The sequence below is a fragment of the Bombus terrestris genome, chromosome 11 (assembly GCF_910591885.1).
Source record: "Bombus terrestris chromosome 11, iyBomTerr1.2, whole genome shotgun sequence".
Taxonomy (NCBI): Eukaryota; Metazoa; Arthropoda; class Insecta; order Hymenoptera; family Apidae; genus Bombus; species Bombus terrestris.
The window spans coordinates 17,499,250-17,522,127 of record NC_063279.1 but is presented as its reverse complement, the minus strand read 5'-3'; the positions used below and the strand labels follow the sequence as shown (position 1 = coordinate 17,522,127).

General features: G+C 28.2%; 1 protein-coding gene across 6 annotated transcripts; it reads right to left on the bottom strand.

Annotated features, from left to right (window-relative positions):
- Positions 1-2,801: 2,801 nt before the first annotated feature.
- On the bottom strand, positions 2,802-21,738 carry LOC100643054 (atypical protein kinase C). Of its 6 annotated transcripts, none has more exons than XM_020865638.2 (10): positions 21,514-21,738; positions 20,973-21,058; positions 19,263-19,480; positions 9,004-9,054; positions 7,560-7,645; positions 6,271-6,556; positions 5,225-5,677; positions 3,967-4,439; positions 3,588-3,703; positions 2,802-3,117 (listed from the first exon to the last, which is right to left on the bottom strand). In XM_020865638.2, exons 2-10 carry the CDS (start codon positions 21,026-21,028, stop codon positions 3,030-3,032), a joined length of 1,827 nt encoding a protein of 608 aa, XP_020721297.1. In that variant the 5' UTR covers positions 21,029-21,058; positions 21,514-21,738; the 3' UTR covers positions 2,802-3,029. The 6 variants fall into 6 exon arrangements, with proteins under 6 accessions (XP_020721297.1, XP_020721298.1, XP_048266451.1 ...); XM_020865639.2 differs by having other exon boundaries at positions 20,973-21,055; XM_048410494.1 differs by lacking the exon at positions 9,004-9,054.
- Between the last annotated feature and the right edge of the window lie 1,140 nt (positions 21,739-22,878).

The window sequence follows — 22,878 nt, the reverse complement described above, 5'->3', positions numbered from 1 at the left end:
AAATTCTATAGTTATATATCTCAGAAACTTTTATTTTTAAAATTTTCATTGATATGTTTCTTTTTAACACGAATATATACTTATTTTTAAAACAATACTTTGTTATCCATTAGCGTAATGCATGTTTCATATGTTTATAATTAAATATAAATATAGCAGCCAAATTAGTCAGATCATTCACGTGATAGAAAATAACTTGAATATTAGAATAACAGTAACTTATACATATATTCAAAAATTATTTATAAATATAATACTACTAATACACGATAGAAAATAAAACAATACTTCCTTATTCGTTAAAGACAAATTATTTTGGAATATATTATTTTACTAATGTACTTCAACTATATTCAAAATCATTCCTGCCCAAATTAACAAAAACGAAAGTCGTGCAAGGAGTAATGTTTTTTTAACTGATAATTCTTAAAGAGAGAAAACAATAAAATCTACTTTTTACACATATTTGTGACCATAGTTAAATTAAACAATAATTAGTTTTTGCAATCCAAAACTAAAATTTTTAACAGTTAGTCTACAGGTGTGTCTTCCTAACTATTGTATTCTTTTTTAAGAAAATATACATATGTATACCATTATGTTATCTATTGTTTAAAATTTGTTTATAATATATTTTCTTTTTTTCTCAATTATGTAAATAATTTGTTTATCTCGGCTTCTAGTTGTTACTATACTATAAAGAAAAAAAATTGGACTTTTTAATTATAGAATAAATAGATATCCATGAGAATACTGATTACAACATTTGCAACAGCATTAAATTAATATTTATAAAAAATATTATATATATATTATTACATATTTACTACTATTACTTTTGCAGTAAGTACGATGACATATAACATTGTGAAAAGAAAGTATTAAATTTCAATGTTTTAATTTCAATGTGATAAATTAAAGAAGCAAATTTAGAAAAAATATTTCATTATTTATAGCTTATAGACATATTTGTGATGACTTTTTTGATAACGAAAGAAAATAAATATTATATTTCCAAAAATAAGAACGATCATATTGTTCAACATAAGACTTTTATTTTGATTTAATTAATTCAATTCAAAGATATTAATTGAAATTCATAAGAATCAAAATGTCTCACTCTGCATAGTATAGTATACATATCCGGCATGTGTGAATTTAAGAAAATTCACTAATTTTTTGTAAAACTCCTTTCATATAAAGTGTTTTAGTAATTTCATTTTCGTGTGTGTCCTTATTCTAAATTCCTTTCGGATTATCTTAATTTTTATGTCGAATCTTCATAATTCTCTATTTTTTCCAAGACTTTCTAAGGTCTTTTTATATTTATAATCATCACAGGAGTGAATAACCGTCAGTAGTAAACAATTTTGGTACAATGTAACAAAAAAATAACTCAAAATCGATCAATGTAAAATGATTAACATCTTGTTTAAACGTAAAGTAGTAATATAAAATTGCACAAAATTTAGGTTGTATTACGTTTATTAATCAAAAATTAATTTAGATCCTACTCGTAATCTTGTTTAATAGATTTTACTATAATAAAAGGTATTAACAAAATAACAGCGAGATGAATTTCTTTGCTTTCTTAATCGCGCATAGGGTGATCTAAGGTTTGCAATGGATACAAAAAGATATGGCAGTGGAAGACCTTCATTTTATATCCCTATAAATATCGTTAGCTTACAAAAATGATGATATTTAATTTATATTAGAAATATGAAAATAGTAATAGAAACTGGAAAATTAGTCCACTTAAAATACAAAAACAATGCTTATCATTTTGTGCAATTTTAACTTTTTATTTATACTATCTTATAACAAAAGAAAGTATTGAACAAAATACATCAATAAAGATTAATATAATATTACTTATAAAAGAAAGTTTAATACCAAAATTATTTACTATATAACTTTCACATCCTTGGAATGCAAACAAAAATATTTGCTAAATTGTATATGTAATACTATAAATTGTGATGTGATCAAGATTATTTCTTCCTTCTTCCTTTAATATATTGTGATCAACAATTTCCTTTTAGAAGTGTTTCACTAATGTATTATAACATTAAATATAAAGAAAAAGAAAAATGTAGAAAACAAAAATTAGTTTTTTTTTAGAAATTTTATACTTACGTCCGCTATTTTTTTTTTCTCAAACGTAATTAATCTATAATATACAATATTTTTTTCTTAAATAGATAGTTCGTTAGAAATATTTTGTTGCTATTGTTTTTAGTGAATACGTTCATGCAAGCGATATAATAGATCGTACAATGCTCGTAAATATTAATAGAACGACTGCGCAACGGAATGACATATTACCTACGAGATTAATCGGAGCAGTCAGGTACATTTTCCATTTTAATTCATTTCTCTTCTAAAAATAGCTGAAAATAATACCCATTAATAACGCTTAAATTGCAGCACCATGTGAAAGAAGAGTTCAACACGATCATATATATGTGACGCAAATTAAATACTTTTTTCTTCCAATACTTAATACAAGGATTCTGTAAACTTTAACTTCGTTACAGGTTTCAAATCTCTTGCAATCTACAAAATTTATATTAGCTATTAATTAGAGGCAATCTCGTAATATTAAATAAGCCTTATTTAGCTTAATTTAATGGAAGGCAAAACATTTGCTTCAAGAGCCCTTTCTTCGGATTTTCATCTTCCTCATCATCGTAATTGTGTTCATCGTAGTTACTAATGATCTCATTGTTATTGCTAAAGCCGTACGTAACATCTGTGATACTTAGAGAACTGGAGCATATCGGATTTTCGTACCGGAATGGAAAAGGTGGTGATAACCGATATTCGTTATAATTATTGTCGTTCTCATTCTCTTCGGAGTATGTCATTAAAAAAACATTGTTATGATAACCTCGATTTCTTGAGCCGATGTTCAATAGGGGATCGATTCGAAGCTTTGCAAGTTTGTCTTGTAATTCGTACATGTAACATGACTGTAATTGTTGCTGATTTTGAGTATGACGTGGCACAATAACAAGCGGTTCTTGTCACACGCAGTCTTCTAAAGACATAAGTAATGGGTTCACATACTCAAAGCCTTCGAATTCGCTTTGATCGATCTTGTCGATCACTCTCCTGCAAAATATTTATTTATTATTTATTATTATCAATATATGTATAAATATATTGTATAAAAATACAAAAACTTCAAATTGATTTATTTAAAATGGCATTCAAATTATTGGCACAATTTCCTTAGAAACTAATACTTTAATTTACTTGAACTGAATTAAATTAAAATTTTCAATAATTTTTCTTTAACATTGAACCATATATTATCACAAGTCACTATTTTTTCAAATGTTATTCTATATTATTTATTCTAATCATATAGATAGAGTTAATTAAAACACGGGATTACACAACTTTCTAAGTTGTTACAGAAAATTCAAAATTAGCTTATTAATATATATATATATATATAAGCTGTATATATAAGCTTATTCTGAGTTAGGAAATTTAATATTAAAGACAACTATTTAAAATTTTATTCTTAGTTTAAAACATAAGAATAAATTAGAAAAATTCTTTTTAACGAAACTTACGGATCATCCGGTGTTAAATGAACTGGTTCATCTGTAAATTCTGGTGGGAAGTTTGCTAGGTCACGATCAGAATCTAATCTTGGTTTATAAGGTGGTGTTACTTGTTTCTGCTCCAACTGAAAATTTATTAATTATATTTAATATACAAAATACATTTCTTGCATGATTAATATCATACACAAGGCATTTGAAAATGACTTATTACAACCATCATGGCATTATTCTACATCTTTGGACCAATAGAGATTTGTAAAAAAAAAGTTTGAGATTTTACAATTAGCTTTTCTCAATTTTTACAGCCTCGCTATATCTTTAAATATATACTCTATGCTTTAACATTTTAATACTTTTATATTTCCTTTTATATTATTAGAATTACCATTTCCCAATCTATTGCTTTGAAGAAGGGATGAGCAACAATATCAAGAAAAGCAGTTGGCCTTTTACCACAACCTAATCTTTCGTTTGGATCTTTGCAAAGGAAACCTTTAAGCACGGATGCTGCTTTGACCGATAACGATCTTGGTATACGAATTGTTTTCTGCAAAATAACTTGGAATAGATAATCTTCGGTATTTTGGTCTGGATTTTCTGACGCGCCCGCGATATCAAATGGGCTGCGACCTGCAAGCATTTCATACAGAAGTACACCAAGTGCCCACCAATCTACAGAGAAACTGTAATCTTCACCCCGCAATATTTCAGGCGCTATATAATTCGGAGTGCCACAGAACGTAGCGGTTGTATCACCCTCTCTAACACCTTCCTTGCACATTCCGTAATCAGTTAATTTCACGTGCCCTTCGTGATCAAGTAGTACGTTGTCTAACTTTAAATCTCTATATATGATACCTGCACAAAGAAATCATACATCACAATCAATACAAATACATTGTATATTGTACATACATCTCGTACATTGAATATGTTCATGTATCATCCGATTATTGAAAAATTGTGTTAACAATGGATTTATTTTAGAAAATTTAAATCTAAAATTATGTAAATATTCCCCATATAATTAATACTTTATCGTTTTCAATTTTTAATTGTTTTTGTACATCAAAAATTAATCAAATAAATATAATTTTAGAGATGATTTGATATATCAAATACTATAATATCAAAGAAACATAATAAAAAAATTCAATGGAATATACAAAATTTAACAAAGGATATTTCAGTGAATTGTAACAAACATAATTAAATGATAAAATTTTGCCATTATTTTAAATATTCAAAATTTAAGCATTAATATTAATGTAATTATATATAGAATATTTAATCTCTCCCTATAAAAACTATACCAATATGTTCTGTAACTAAGAATAATAAAAAGTTTATAGGCTCATGTTTATATGACTTCTATTTTCTATTTTTATTAATAACTACTTACTAATAACTAAAGAAATGGAACCTAGATAGAGATTTGTTCAACCTACTAAACGTCATAATCAATACTTCACTTTCGGTATTTTATTTATTATTGTATATTATCTGCATTCTATGCAATATTTTGAAAATTCTTATAAATAAAATCTTCCCAATTTAATTATTTTGCTTTTTGCATTATTTTCATTTTTAAAGGGAAATTAGCCTTAGTTCTTTATGGAAATAACAAAGAGCATTTCTTTTACCTTTTTCGTGCAAAAAGTTCAAAGCGAGACTAATCTCAGCTGCATAAAATCGAGCATGTTCTTCCGGAAGACGGCGTTGTCTTTGCATATGGAACATCAGATCACCACCGCGTACAAACTCGATCACGAAGAACAGACGAGAGGGTGTCTGAAAGCATGAGTGAAGTCCCACAAGGAAAGGATGATTCGAGGCGGTTTCGAACACGTGTTTTTCCGTTTGCACCCAATCGATGTCCTCGTCATCAGTTACTAAGGCCTTCTTAATTACTTTCATCGCGTAAATCCTCTTTGTACGCTTCAATTCAACCATCAAAACTTTCGCATAGGAACCACGACCGATTACCCTAATCAGTTCGAAATCATTTAACGAGTATTGCCTCTGCATATCATTTGAATTATCAGCATCATTTAATGTATCCAACGGCAATTCCTCCCTTTCTTCACTTCCAGTTCCTAAAAATATATTTAATTCAATAAGTAATCAGGTTTAGTCTAATCTTATTTTATAATATTTTTTGAATAATAGGTAAAGGTTCATCTGTTTTTATGAAGAAATACTAAAATTATGATTTAATATAGATTGCTTATTTTAATATTCTGTTAAAAATCTTTAAACATATAATATATTATGTTGTTTAATACAGTTTAATCGATAAAAGATTGTTCTCAACAAAAAATTCTACTTGTATTGTTCAACAATATTCTACTGTTACATTTTTAATAATTTATGTAGCATCAATATCAAATTCTTATATAGTTTCAAATAATAAATCTTTCAGATGCGCCCTTTTGAATTTCCAAACAAATAATCATAGTTTACGACTAATAAAATCATACAAAGTTCATAACTTTTTTTATAATTATCTTGTATATTAACACATAAATAAATTTTTTGCATATATTTGTAAAGTTATCAATTAAAACCTGATATATTTCAAATTATCGATAGTCTCCTTTTCGTAATACTGTTTTACGATCCCTAACGAAAGGAAGATAAAATTCATTTTCTTCTTAAAATTTGCATATAAACATTCAAGTATCCTTACGATTGCGTGAATGCTCCTCAATAATTGGCGACTCTGGTATCTCATCCTCTAGATGAGCTACTGGGCTGCATTGAACAGAATCAAGCTGTTGTTGATCGCCGTTTCTGTCGATCGTTTGCGATTCGGTGCTTGGCATCTGCTGTTGTTGTTGCTGTTGCACACTCAAGCATGGTTTGCGCACCACCTTGTGACATTTCTTGTGCACTAGTAGCTTGCACTGAATACATTTGAACCCCTGCCGACCTAGGCCCCAAATCCGATCCTGGCAGAACGCGCAAAACGCTCGCTACGAAAGTTAGACAAGAAATTATTTGCGAAAGTCACTGTTTTCACATTTTGAACATAACTCGAGTATCGTATGAAATCTTGAGAATAAGAAAGCAAGTTAACTTAATTGAGAGGTCAAATTATTACTTAGGACTTCTTGTTTAAGGAATAAAAATATTACATTTGGTTCATTTTTATATTCGCAATATTATGTATTAATCCTTTCCTAAATAATAAGAATACAATAAAAATAGATTTCTGGTTTAAGAATAATTCCAGTTTTTTAAAAAGTATTAAATACTAATCTATTAACAAGAACTTTACAGTTCTTATTAAAACCTTAACTTTCAAACAAAAAGCCAGATACTAAAAATCGTTGCATCTAATCAACATTGATATTATAATATTTCCAAATTCTCCTTTGTTACAACATGTATATAGGAAATCAAGTACTATCAAATTTCCATCGAAACTCTAAGAACACCATCATTCATACATTCAATTTTCTTAATCATTGCCTACAAAAGTTCTATTCTACTCATATAGAAATTACTTATTCTTTTTGTAATTGTAAAACTTTTTACTTATAATAAATCAATAAACTTGTTATTTAATATAAAGTTATTGAAGTTATTTAACTTCTATCAAATAGTATTATCACATTCTTACTTTTACACACTAAACATTACACATGAATCCATTCATCTCTGGGAACGACCTACATTATTTGAATGACAGAAACATTATTCTCGGTCTTAGGTATTCAATGGACAAATCATTATTATAATCAACGATTAAATATAGCATTTGATGTTCAACATTCACTAGCCAGCAAGTTCCTCTGAGCAGGAATTATAATTTTATCCATCTGTGTGATCTGAATGATGATGCATTGCAAACTTGTGACACAGTATAATTGTGCGTGAATGATGTGTGGAAAATGAAAACATAATAATAAGCTAAAAAAAAGGAGGGGGGGGGGAGTAACAGTGGAGCAGTAAGTTGAATGAAATGATGCTTACCCGATTGAAACGTTTCGCCTGAAATATATGACCATTCACTCGGTACAGCTTCCTCCATCTACGAGCGCCGCGTCTGTAGATGCTTCCTTTGGAAAATGAAAAAACATAAATATCACGAATGAACCAGAGAATTGATCTTCAATATTTGTCCTGATTTTGTTCTCTTTTTTAATTTCAGTTTCTCTTATTACTTCATCCGGAATACTAATTGGACATGTGTAGGCATGTGTCAACGATATTACATGCGCTATCGTAGAGATTCGAATGCTTTTAACGTTAGTTTCTCCTTAATTATGGCAATATAACACGAATTTCATTTAAAGTTATAGTACAATCTCGTTTATAAAGTTACAATATAATTGCATTTAAAGTATATTCCCGTTGGAATACCGCATTGAAAGATTCGCAGTAAAACTGCGATTGGCTGAAGTCCCTCCATATTCCCCGATAGTCAAAACTATCCAACTATTGTACAATCTTGTAAAGGCAAAACAATCGTGTATAAAACTTGTAAACACGATAAGGTCATCTTGATATTTAAGCGCGCGATATTTGAAATTGGAAATATTGACGAACGCAGTAGGAACATATTAATCGTAACTAGAATCTTCTGCTCGGATTTTGTTAACATGTTAACATATTGAAGTCCAACGTTGCGTTAACCTAACATTTTACATTTTTATTTACATCATCAAATTCTGTTTTCTAATATTATGACTATGAATGGGAATTCCAATTCCGTTTAATATTTCGTTCGTTGTTTCATTTATTCATTTTTTCATTTATTTATAACATTACGATAAACTATGGCTTGGTCCTTAGTGGGTTAATATATATGTTACACCTGATCTTTGATCTATACGATATTTAACATTACATGATCCAAAGATTCAAAAGATCCAACACATATATAAAATTTCATTTTCGACAATTTTATATTAACATTCAGATGTTTATACATTTTTAAACATTAGTTTGGAATTGATTTTTCTATTGATTTTTTACATGAGTAACAAATTGAGAAAAAATTTTTACAGAATCGTAATTAATTTGTCGAAACTAAACAGTCTGTTAATCTCTATAGTATAAATAAAGAATCAGGGGTACATATAAATTCATGTAAGTGATGAAACTAAAAATAAGCGCGCTAAGATTATCCATGTTTCATGAAAACTAAAACAGATCTGCTTGATTTTAAATGTAGCAATATAACATTCGAAAAGAACAAGCGTCGACGAAAGAAAAGAACGATTCCCCTCAACGTTCTCCATTTTCTTTTATCAACGGTTGATATAGCCAGACTACTCATATTCCTTTACAACAAAATCTTAAACTTATTGTTAATTGAACAACTCGCTGGCTAGTATTATTGAAAAATCGTTGAATCGTGAAATACTGTATGTTAATAGGTTAGAAATTTGTTTCTTTGATGGTGAAAACTCACTGTCTTCTCCCTGACAGGGCATCCCTGGCGCAGGCGGCACATTAGGAAAAACTGTAACAAAAACAAATAATTTTTCACTCTCATATCATGTATTAAGTTTTCATTCTGTTAATTAGAATAACACAGACTAAATTTGAAATAGGAATATGAACATCAAAAAAGGCAACTATGTATTTCTTTAAATAACAATTTTATTTGACCTTACTGTTCTTCTCGCGTATTCTTCAGCTCATAATGACCCTTGCAAAAAGAGATTAATATTTTACAAATATTATTGAATTTATATGATTCGTGTTACTTATTATTTGTAGAAAAAGACACTTTTTATAAATAGACTGTGCAAATATGATTACGAGAATAAACATAAAATTGAAACAGATCTGAAGAGAACAGTATGGTTGAACTAGCAATTTTACCTTGAATATCCTAGAAATACACAATAAATATATAATAAATTGAACATGACCAACTTGTTATGTATAGTTTAATATATAGAGTCTCTAATTTATTGTAGTACACTCAGAACGATCAAAAACCCAGCTGTAAGGCACGAAAAGAATATCTTATGAATATTCAGTCATGCAAAACAGGCATCACTATAATAATTAGTCCGGGGATCTACTTTTTTCAATAACTAATTCATTACTAGGTTTTTGTTTAAATTAATACGCTTTTGGTTTACGTACATTTACAACGGTTAACGTGACTTTCTTTGCCACTTTTGTTTGATCTACAAGAAGAAAGATTCCTACTTTAGTTTCAGAGAAAGATTTTCTCTTCTATGGAGGTAGTCCAAACGGCATAACACATTCAAAAATAAGAAAAACAGCAGTACATTAAAAATTGAATTTTCTCAAAATATAAATAATATGCTATAGGAACCTTAAATAATAAATAAAAATTAATTGTATTAATAGAGTAGAAGTAGTAATTATATTAGATTTTGTAAACATGTAAATAACATGCTATTTATTATAGAAATTTTAAATAATAATTTAACGTTAATTACATTAATAGATAGAAGACATCTATCACGTTAGAAAATTTTGCTTCATGCTAAGAAATTTTATATTATAGGGATGAAATGCAATGCATTCATTTCAATGTTAGTACACGTATTGCCGAAGCAAGTAAACAAAGTAATTGGAAAAAAATGATAAAGTCAAGAAGTCTTTGAGATAAAATAATTACTATAATAATATAATGAGATTAAAACAGATTTGAATATCCAATACACTCAACTTCTAGCGATTCATATTCACAATTGCGAAATTTTTCATTATAGGCGAGGTGTGAAATAAATCAAGTATATAGCGAAATATAAACACGCTCGACTTGTTATTATGACAAATATTGTATTTAGTATAAATGATAATTAAAAGAAAAAGAATAATATGAATCGTAACGATACAATATACGAAGTTCTCGATATAAAATTGATCAATTTAACCCGTTCATACTCGATATTTCATATATATATATGCAATATTGAATTTTAAAAATTATAAAAATTAAAAAAATTATAAATTTATTTTCGGTAAATTTTAGTGCATTATGTCTCCCTTACAGAATCATCAGAAAAGATATGTTTCTATTGTTAATAATTAGCAGAAATGAATTATTCCTAAAATCTAAAGAAAAATCTTATCTTAGAAGGCTAAACATACATACATATGTATGTAATGATGCAATTTGAATTAACATAAAATAATTAAATATTTTATACGAATATATAAAAAAAATTGTTTTTATACAAGTTTTCTTGTACATAGGGGACATTACATAGTATATATACTTTTCCTATAGTTGCAACAATGAAGGAGGTCACTAAAATTATCTTAGTAAATGGTAATCGAAACTTCTGTAATGTACTTCTATAGAATTAATATTTTATTAGCTAATTGTATACACTGTTTTTTTTTTTGGCGACATTTTGTCATTTATTTGTTTTGAATAATATTTCTTATCATAATGTTTGCAAATTGGAATGTTTAGTAAATAAAACCATTGAAAATTATTTTTCATTAATACACGCGGCCTAACATTATCATATTTAAACTGTCAAATTTTGAAAACTCTATGAACTTCTCAACCAATCCCAAATAATATAATAGGATGTATATGTATGAAGATTACAACAAAATACGATATGCATATACGATATGTATATTTTTATTGATTTTTTATTGTAATGACACTGTACGAAATATTTTGATATAAAATAGCTAAAAATAGAAAAGATTTGTTACGTCCAAATATACGAGAATTATACATTATGAATTATATGTGTGCACGAACGAAGTTTTGTAGAAGTCAAAAGTACAACTGTTAAGCCATAGAATATTTTAATATTTTAGATCTAATATTTTTAATTATTGAAATGAAATAACAATTTTACTAATATGAGACTGATATTAAGAACATAGAAAATTTTAAAAATATTCTGCGATACGTGGAAAATGTAACTTATCGTATTCTTTGTCTGTAGTCTTCATACAGAACAAATATTACGTATATTCAAAGTTAGCAACTGTCTAGTGACTTATGGAGGTGACTATATATACGCATGACTATATATATAGTCACAAAATTATAAAGCTGCTCTTCATAGCTAACGAACAATTCACTTAAATAAAAGCATAAAAAATAACTTGAACCACGTTCAACACATTTTGATATACCATATATAACAATAAATGGAAATACTAACGTAGATTGTGCATAACGCATAACGTCGTCATAACGTTATATCTATATTTCTGTTTAGCTCCGTTTAAAACAACATGGACAAAGTAAAGATGCCGATGTTAGGATAATATACGCAACGTGTTCCAACACTACTTCCAAATCGTGTAACAAAGATAACGATCTATATTAGATCTGGAAACTCGTCGCCTGCCACACAAAGTATATCTCCTACTGTTACTTTCATTCCAGAACCTGATCATAAAACGCGGCCCGATAACGGATAACATTAAATTCGATTGATGCGATCGTTGTTATCGCTTTTATCGCCGTAGACCTCGCTAGCGTAGTTGCAACCGTTGTTTTCAATGTCCGCCGTTATGTCTCGAGCGCGTTAATCGATCGCTCGAAACTATCGGATTGTGAAGCTATTATTATAGGAATTAAAGGAAATCTTTATATGCTGTTCCAATTTTCACGGCGAAATAAAGGGTAATATGAAAGAAAGGTCAGTAATTGGTAATTTAAGAGCATATCGCGGTTTCGTAATGTAAGAGAAAATATCTAGTGACATATTGTCAAGTGTTTAGTGCGCATATATTGTGCGCATATTTAATTTGGCATGAAATATCCTGGTAAATAATGATTATAAAATGTTTGTTGATAAAATTTAAATTTTTAATAAAGAACTAAATAGAACATCGTAACATCTTAATATTATTCAAGTCATTTAGCTGTCTTAATTCACTTATTTCAATATTAGATCCAGATTCAATACTATATCTAGATTAGTTTGAAGTACTCTTATACGTACACTAAACGATGGCACAAAACGATAAAAAAATTAATCAATAAAATTAATAAACGATGATACAAACGAAATTCATTATCAATCAGTATATCATAAAATTTTTTCACAATTTATTTTTTACAAATCATATAAATAAAAACTGAAACAATAGCAATTGATTACGATACTTTTTATTCAAAACACTTTTATGAAATATTTGTATAAAGTACTCATGAAATACCACATAATTTGTAAATCAATAAAACAATTTTTATTTATTTAAAATATACGTCCTTTATTTTTTTTATAAAAGATTAAAATCTAATTACTTTGAACAACATACTTTTGTTTTCTTCTCAGTTACTTTTCTATCGACCCTTTAAGATATATGATACATATGTTCTATATGTTAAAATAAAAGGAAAACAATTTTTTATTAGTATGTATATATCGAACAAACATTTATTTCTCAATTAATGGAGTAAAGCTGCAAAAAATATTGAGATATTAATTGTAAATATTCAAAAAAAGCTACAACCTAAGAAAGCCTTTTATTTCAATTGCATTGAGTTTTATTTAGAAAAATATAGAAAATCAAGCATCATTTTTATTCAGCTAAAGTATTCTAAATCTTCTCTATGAACAGAGAAGATTGAAAACAGATCTTTCAAATTTGTGTTACAAAAGACAGCAACAAATAAAAGATAAAAAAGAAATTTTATATATCATATAAATTCAAAAGATAAAAATATTCTTTTTTGCAAGTGAATACAATATTAAAATCATCTTCGTTTTCTTAAGTGAGCTTCTTCATATTTTTTCTCCTAATATAATACCCTTTAGCATCCTACAAAAATGTGTAACTTTCATATACATATGTACATATATTTTACATCTTTCTTGCCTTAGTCTTTTGAAAACAAAGGTAAGAAAATATTCTGAGTGGTCAATTGTAACTTGTAGTAGTGTACTAAAAGTACACTAATTTGAAAGAAAAAGATATTATATAGGGGATGTTTCATTTATCTTAGATTTCTAAATATCTTACAATTATTTATTTTTATTAATGGAAAAAATTATGCAGGATCAAAGTTAGTTGGTTCAGAATTGTGATTCATGATTTTCTTCTCTTAAAATAATTTTATTCGAGTTTTGAAGGATAACAATACCTTTCTCAAGTGAAATTAGATATACAAAAAGTTATTGAAGCATTTTAACTTCAAGATATTTTAATTTTAATTGTTAAATTTATGAAGTTAAAATTAAATTTAGAAAATATCGATTGATATTTGAAAACATCAAATCCCGCTTTTAAAAAATACCACTGTCCTTCAAAATTTAAAAAAAGAAATGACCCTGGAAGAAGGAAATCATAAATCACAATATTGATCGCTCTAAACCAACTAACTTTATCCTGATACAATTTTTCTACCAATAAAAGTAATTAATTTATATATTTAGAAATCTAAGATAAATATAGCATCCTATATATATATTATAGAAGAACTATACTACTTTTTGATATATTAAAGATTTCTAAAATTTTGCAAAGTTGAATTCATTTGTTTGTTTGTTTTTAATGTAAAATGAAAAATTTCGGTACATTATGATATTAACTAAAAATATGAAAAACGTAGATAAGATTTAATTTAACATATTCGCGATGACGTGATCCAGCATCAACAAAGAAAATTTATACAAAACCGTATACATGCTTATCTCCATAACGAATTTAAAAAGTTTCAGTCAGTTGCCAAGTATTTTTTATCATATTCAAATGTTTCTCAACAGAAAATTATAGAGCAAGCACATTGGATTGAATTATTAAGTTTCTTGTATCTTTAAGCATCGCAATCTTATTTTCGGCGATTCTGAAAAGTGTATTATGTATAGTGCTTTGAAAAAATATATTAACTATTTATATTATATCTATTTATATTATATTTCGGAAATTGTTATCGAATATTTTCGTCTATGTATTTACTTGTAAGCAGATTATGTTTGTACGTCCTGGGTTGCAACATTAGTGGAAAAAATTAGCATGTAAAAGATCAAAATCTGAACCTCAATGTTCATAAACTGCTGTTTCATCTTTTGATAGCAAAAATTAAAAAATAAAAATTGACGAACAACAAAACCAAAAAGCAAATAAACTTAAAAGATATAATAATGAAAGTGTCATGAGAAATATAGTGTAAGCCACTTAAGTGAAGATTCTGTACAGTGCATAAAATGTAATGTATGGATATATGAGAATTGCACCGCATATAGAGTCGAAGATGATTTTCAATATTACCTTTAGTCTAGATGGAGGGCAATATCGTATAGTGTATAATACAGTTCTAGCCAACGCATGAATTAATATCGGAAAAAGAGATTTTGTTTTAGTTTATTTTTATTAATTTGGACACTACGTTTGAACTTTCGAGTTTTTGTTATTTTTTGTTCATTATGAATTGATTAATTGATAATTCAAAAATTCCTTTTCATAAATTCTCTAGATTCTGGAGAATTAAAATAATTAATTGTAGAACTATTTTATACAAATTCTACCCAAAAAGAAACGAGATTAATAAACAATCGTTAAATTAAAAGGAACTTTTTACATATTAATAATCATAACTATAACTTGTTTTCAAATATTCACATCTTAATAAAAATGTTTCTCTTTAAATAAATTTGTATTCTCAAATAAAACTTACTTTCAATAAAATTTATAAATATTAATAAAACATTAAAAATAATATTAATTAATTAATTTTCGAATGCGAAAGCACGTCATATGTTAAATATCTTAAACTGGAACAACAAACATTTACTTATATACTTTACTTATAAACAATTTACTTATATGCACAGAGACAGTGAAAAATGCAAGCTAGAATATATAATATAAGCGGATACGTAAGCGTCTCAAGTAAGAAAAAGACACTAGATTTCTCTCGATCGACATCGATCGGTTTCCATCTGTACTCGACTCATTGCTTCATTCTTACCACTAAAAACCAGCTGCTCGTCTAAATCAATACCTATATAACGTGCAATCTGAAACTATCTATAAAACCAGGAAAAGAGAGAGAAAGAAAAAGAAAACTAGGAAAACAATAACTTCCAGTAAGTAATTAAAACAGAGTATTCTATTATCGTGCTTCGTAGCAACAAATAATCGGCCTTTTTAAAGATTGAATTGCCTTTAGCGCGGAGCCAGGTGAAAACCTACCCCAGGTGATGTCGTTGAACCAAAACTGCGAAGATCCGCTTGTATCATCGATCAAAGATGGCATAGTCGGTGCAGAATCCGGCTGAGGATTACACGGTCCGTGAACACGACATGTACTAGTCCCTATACCTCGATTAGCGGTCGCGTACATCATCTCTGTTGCAGTAACCTCATCGATATCAACCTCAGAAGTATCATCGACGCCTTTATCGCAGAGTAACTTAATCCTAGACGAGGAGGTTCCAGGCTGTGCGAATATGTCATCACGAGGACTGTTATGAGGCGAACATTCTGTTCTCAAACCGGCAATAGGCTGTTCGTATTCCGCTGAGTCGCTACTGGGCGACGGCGGGTAGGTGCTGGTGCTCGATTTGATTGGTCGGTCTCGTGGCAGGACTTGGATAGCAGTGGACGAGGTGGAGGGTCCTCCTTCGACGCCAGGAATCCTTCGCCCAACAGCAGCCGCAGCCGCAGCCGCTGTAGCCGCGGAGTAAGAATAGAAGGAACCACCCTGTATCATCATACTGCAGGGTGGTTCCTCCACTGCGACACCAGGCCCTGTAGACACGCCAGAGGAAGAGCCAGCGAGCTCACCTTGCACTTGCTGCACACCGTACATTCCCTGTGAAATTCCCGTCTCAGCTTGGTGATATTGTTGTTGCTGGTGCTGATGCAATGTTTGATGCTGTTGTTTATCTTTTTCGCGACGCGGCGACCGACCCCGATCGCTGACCGACGTTGCGCTCCAATAGCCCCACGCCATTTTAATTTAGTAGTATTTATCTTGAAGTATTTTTGTTTCGTCTATCCTGGCTGTCTAATATCGTCCAGCAGTAATACACCACTGGCTCCCGTCTTTTGCTCGCTACTACCCTCTAACTCCCACCCCAAATTTTCCCTACTTTCCTTCCTAGAGGTAGGTGCGCACGCTCTTTCTCTATCTCTGTCTCGTTTCAACTGGATATCTTTGCCCGGATTGTCTCTCTCCTTCTTGCTCCTCCGATGATCACTGTCCTCGTCTTTTACCCGTGGCCCGACCTCTTGCAGGAGAACCCGGCTGAGAATGCGACGAGTCAGCGCGATCGATGCTGGTTTATCGCCACTTTTGCTACCTCTTCGACAGCAATTGTTAAAGCTGTGATGTCACCAGCTCTCGACATGAATTGGCGACCATTGAAATCTTCCACCGCGAACTGAGAGGAGTGCTCTGTTATCGTTCCACGTTTCAGGCTAATCAACGTATAATACTATCTCTTTTTCTTTTGCCTCAATTCGAAGTTTTCGCTTTCTTTATTTCGTATTTTTAGTTTGTTTCGTGGTTTTGTTTTCTTTACGTGTCTTTTTGGGCAAATTATAAATTACCTTCTAATGTCCGAATGCGTATGAATCGAGTGTTCAAACGTACTTGCGTGAGAAAACTTCCTAGCTAATCGGTCCGCGTAAGAATATCGACTGCTGTCGCGGGATTCGTTAACTACTGCCGCCGCCCGACGCGCTTTACTCCACGAAATGCGCAAACGCTGGAATAAAGGCATACTCTGGAAAACAGGACTGATTCCTCTTCAACAAACTACCCGACCCTCCCCCCCCCCCTGTTTTCAACTCTTCCTCGTCCTCAATATTCTTCGCTTATTATGGTTTCTTCTTTTTCTGTAGTGCTCTCCTCGTCTTATTATTCTTTCACTGCGTTCACTTTTCACTCTTCCATTGCATCTTCTGATTAGCACTTTTATCAATTTATTGCATCCTTCTAATAAGCGCTCTATTTTCTAGCGTTTTAACGGAAAACGGCTCTTTATTGGTTTCTATTGGCATTTTGAATTATGTATTTTTTGTATACTGGTTGTTCCAGCAACCGTGATACAATCGGCAAGGGGATGGTTCTACGTAAAAAAATAAATTGAAAATACAAGTACAGAATAACATTTTTTCATACGATCCTTCGTTTTTGAGAAAATCGAAGTTGAAAATTTCTTTAATATACATACGTAACTTGACTAATTACCGACTAGATACGAATAAACAATCAACAAGAAGTTATTCTGCATGCTAAAATAAGTCAAAAATATAGAATAAAATTTTGTCATTCATGGTCTTGTCTTCAAGAAAATAGAGATTGTACGTGTTTAGTTAGAAACTTACCTGGTACACGTGCATGTACCTAATCGATTTTCAAATTTCACATAACACACTCGCGCGAGCGCATTTTCTTGAGTACTAAGAATTTTGCGAAAAATGTGATTCTACATTTTCACATATAAAATAATCTTTTATTTACTGTTACCGCCTATCCAAACCAGAATTAGCTAATTTTAAGTATAGTTAACAAATTTTAAAAATCGACTTTTTTGAAAACAAAGTGTCATATGAATAAATTTTATTCTATATTCACGACTTGCTTTTTTATGTTGAATCACCCCTTTACCAATTGTAATTGCTAGGGTATACTGTATACTTAGAAAACTTATTTGTGTAGATTAAACTTAGTATAGAAGCTGAATATTAAATGTAGCACTAATTAAATGCGGATAATTATGGGCTTACAGTACATAAGGAAATATGTGATGCTCTCTGTTAATTAATTATAAAGATATAAAGAATTATTTTTAAATGTTTACAGGGAATGCGAAAGTTTTTAAATGTTTAAATGTTGTTACAGGAAATGCGAACGAAAACAATGGCATGTTTAAATTCAATCCAGTTCATCAGTAAATTAAGCTCGATTCACCATTCGTGATATTGCGACATGATACGTAAGTGTATGTAACCAGTTAGAAAACACTATGACTCTCAAACTAATAATGTTTCGTGAAATATATAAAACACTCAATTATACATATTAAATATTTATTCGAATTTTGTCATATAAATTACGCGATATATATATTTAATGTGAAAAATGTGACATATAATATAGTATATATATATAATATATATAATATATATAAAATATATATATAAAATACTATATATATATACTATCCAATAAAATATGTAATTTTATAGATTAGTATTATAAATAAATTATAATAAATATTAATATACATGTAGTAATATGCACAAAAATAAATTTTCACATGTAACATTTTCAAACTTATATGCCACTCATATACATACATATAAGGGTGTAAATAATTGAATTAAATTGTATTGTTATTTAAATTTTGCAATATTTTAATATTAATATAAAATAAATTATTTTAGGTAAAAGCTATTATAACTATATTTTAATTTGAAATGTTGCTTATTGCGCTTTAAAAGTTTTAATCCATACATTTGATAATATATTTTGGAGAATTCTTTTAAATAAAAGCTTACTACATGATTATATGGTATAGATCTATTAACCTGTACAATTAATGTATACTTTTATTTCAAAAGAGCTATATTTATATATATATATATACTTCATTCAAATGTAAAAAGAACTTTTTTTAATATTTTTTAATATTTTTAATATTTAGGTCATTCATTATATAATATTTCTAAATTTCGCGAATAATAAGAAAATTTTATGAAGACACTCATTATCTCAAAATATATTATTGTATAATAAATACTTACCATGTATAGTTATTTCAGTATCCTTTTCTAGTTCATAGAGACGCAAAGCTTCATCCAATTCATGTTGGGAAGCGATCCTACATGGATCTCCTTCATCATCAACCCATTTCATTGTAAATTGATCTGGCCCTGCAGCACCAAATCCACATATTGTACGCATTTCTTCCCGTAAGGTGTCTACTGAAATGCCAGGAGTGATATACGTAATCTGCACTTCCCTAATACAAACATAAGTCATTATAATCTTTTTCTTTCTTTAAAAATTGATAAAATGATAAAATTTCTTGTTTTGTTATATATAATATACAATCGCGCGCGTATATCAATATGCAGCTTACAAAATTTAAAATCTTAACATTAGTTTTCATTAATGTAAAAAAAATCAATAAAAGAACATTATAGTACAGATTATTTAAAAAGGTTAGCAAAAATTGATGGCTATGTTTATGTATATAACTTAATATGTTACTTTTATTGACGACTAAAGTTGTTCATTTTATTTTATCGAAATCCTACACAACTTAAACAATAATCTTCTTTTCTTATCTAGAAATAAATAACACGTAAATGATTTTATAAAATTATTTGTTTTTAAATATTTTGATGCATCTTTAACTTTGAAGAACAATTATTATCCAAAACCATATAACAATCTTATGGAAAATACTGAATACTAGGAATTATAATATAAATATAAAAATTATTTACATATAAATAGCTACATGGTCAAATAAAATCATAAATAATTGAAATAAGTATTGGTTAAATTTTTTAAACGTTTTACCATGAAAACCTATTTTATATTTTTGTTTTATTATATTTTGCCCTTTTTATTGTACTTTATTGATCTTTGTACATATATTTGGAAGCAAAATGTGTAGGAGTTACTTAATTCATCAATACATAACTGTTCTATCAATATAGCTTATATACGCATAAACTTATATATTTTTATGTTTTCATTTCATATTTCATTTTTTTATATTTCATATTTATATTTTATATTTCATTTTATATTCGTCCATTACAAGCTTAAGTAATAAATGAATTTCAAATATAAGTTAGAAAGTAATATCACAAAAATTATTAAGTAGATATGTAAGTAGAGAACAGTATTTCTTTGTATATATTTTTATATCCATATACAATAAATCCACATAAAAATAATTTTATACTGAAAATATATACATGTACACTGAATGCACAAGTACTACATACATTAGGGTACCTAACGCTAACCCTAGCTATTACTATAAAACTGTATTAATACATATGTATCATTATCGTACACAAAATATTTTATCAGCTAAGTAGTAATTTAAATAGTAATAACAACAATAGTAATATTTGTATTGAATTAAAAATAAGTCAATTACAAAAAGAAAATGTATATATTTAAAACTAACTTCTTTTATTATTGAACGTTACTTGTATTGAGCTCAATAGCATTAAACTAATAATTGCATAAGTTCATGATTTCAATTAACATTGCCATATTCTAAGCAAAAATAATATCATAAAATAATATTAATTAATATCAAATTAATATTTATTATCATAAACATGTACATACTACTTTATCTTTGACAAAAAATTTGTCTATATCTATATTCCCAAATTTTCTTTAGTATTTTAACTAAAAATTTAATATACTTGTTTTATTAACTCTAACTTATTAAATTAAGATTCCAAATAAATCATTTGTATTACCCATTATAAACGATTTTCACTCGAATATCATCGCTTTCTATTGTCTGTGTAGGCATTTTTATTTGGTACCAGAACTCTTCTTCCTACTGAAAAGAATTATATTATTATCAAGCAAAGCAACATTAATAGAAATAAATTAATTACACAATGATAAACATTGTAATAGATATTTAATTATAAATTTGCTTATTGATTATAAATTTGTTATTTATTTACAATATTATACATTCCTTCTTAAATTACTTTTCTCCTCAAACTAGTAAAATATACAAATTTTGTGATTAAGATTTTTATATTCAGAAATAATATAATGTAACTGTAATATTCCTAAATCAGTTACTATAAAAGTTTATTATGACATAATAAACGAGAACGACATGATTAGGAACCTACAAATTCAAAAGAACAATTCTCTATATTTATTCTTATACGTTTTAAAAGTCAATTAAAATAATTGAAACTTACGAACTAAAGTATTTAATGATCATTGTAATACACAAAAACTAGTTCAATTGAACTATCTCAATTTTGATATACGTACAAGTTTTAATTCGAGCACGATGATTTTCTCCGAAAAATGCTTGAATTTCTACGCCGAATAAAATATTTTGCTGTATTTCTTCAAAAGAAAGAGACGGGTGTCTTATTTCATAAATTATTTGCTAGAAGGAATCATATAACAAACACAAAATTGGAAAGCACTTAACATAGCAAAACGCGTTATCACTTGGCAGCCGCCATGTTTATTAGATACACATCTTCATAAGGAAATCTCTATTTTCTCTATAAAACGACGCATATGTATAGGTATATTCCATTTATCAGAAAAATGTATCTTTCGAAAGAATTTATTAAAAAAATTTGAGCAAAAATTTAATTATCATCATTATAATTCCGATATCAACTAAATTATTTTATCACGATTAATTGATCGTGATCAGTCATGACTATATGATGAAAATTATTCAGTTTACTCAAAAATTATAAATATGTAATGCCACTTTTACAAGTGAATTTGTATTGATATGATTTAAATTAATGTATATAACTATAATATTATAAAAAATGTATATAGATGCATATAACAACGCTGTATTTAAATATTATGTACTTTTATTTTAAAATTGAATGATATATATAGTACTTGTACTTATATCTTACATACTATTATTTAATTTTATTACATATCAATATCGTATATGTCAGTTATATAATAATTACAATTTATAATTTATTAATACATCTTTCGTAATTTGTATCACCAATCTATTTGCACAAGAAATTAAAAATCCTTACTATTAGTACTTTATATTCTTCTTATTAACTTGGGATACGATAGGTAATTATAAGAATTTTAAGGCGTGGTGAATTTCTGCAGTTATCTTCAATAACATTGCAAAAATATATAATTACATAGTAATTAAGAAATTTGTTAATAATTGCTATTTTGTTAGAAAACAAATTTATATTTTACATACATATCATTTATAATTTCTTAAATATATATATATATATATTTCTATCCTATGATTATTATATCTTTTAAATAAATTCAGTTATAATCTACTTTACGAAACTATATCATACAATGTTACATTTTACAAAATACTTTTTATGGATAGTGGGAATACTCTTTAATTATAAAACTTCCATTTATATATAATAATAATGTTAATGATTTGATATCAGTATATACATATATTAAGAAATCGCCCGTCTTTTGAGTCGAAAAAAATCAAGATGGAGAAGAAGAAAAGGTTTCGCTCTGTGAAACAGACGGAGACGAATATAGTGTCTCTGTCTTTGTTTGAAACATTCATAGTATCTATGTATACATACATACATGTTACGCATGCGCAAAACGGGACCTGTTTCTTGCCCTCCATCTTGATTTTTTTCAACTCAA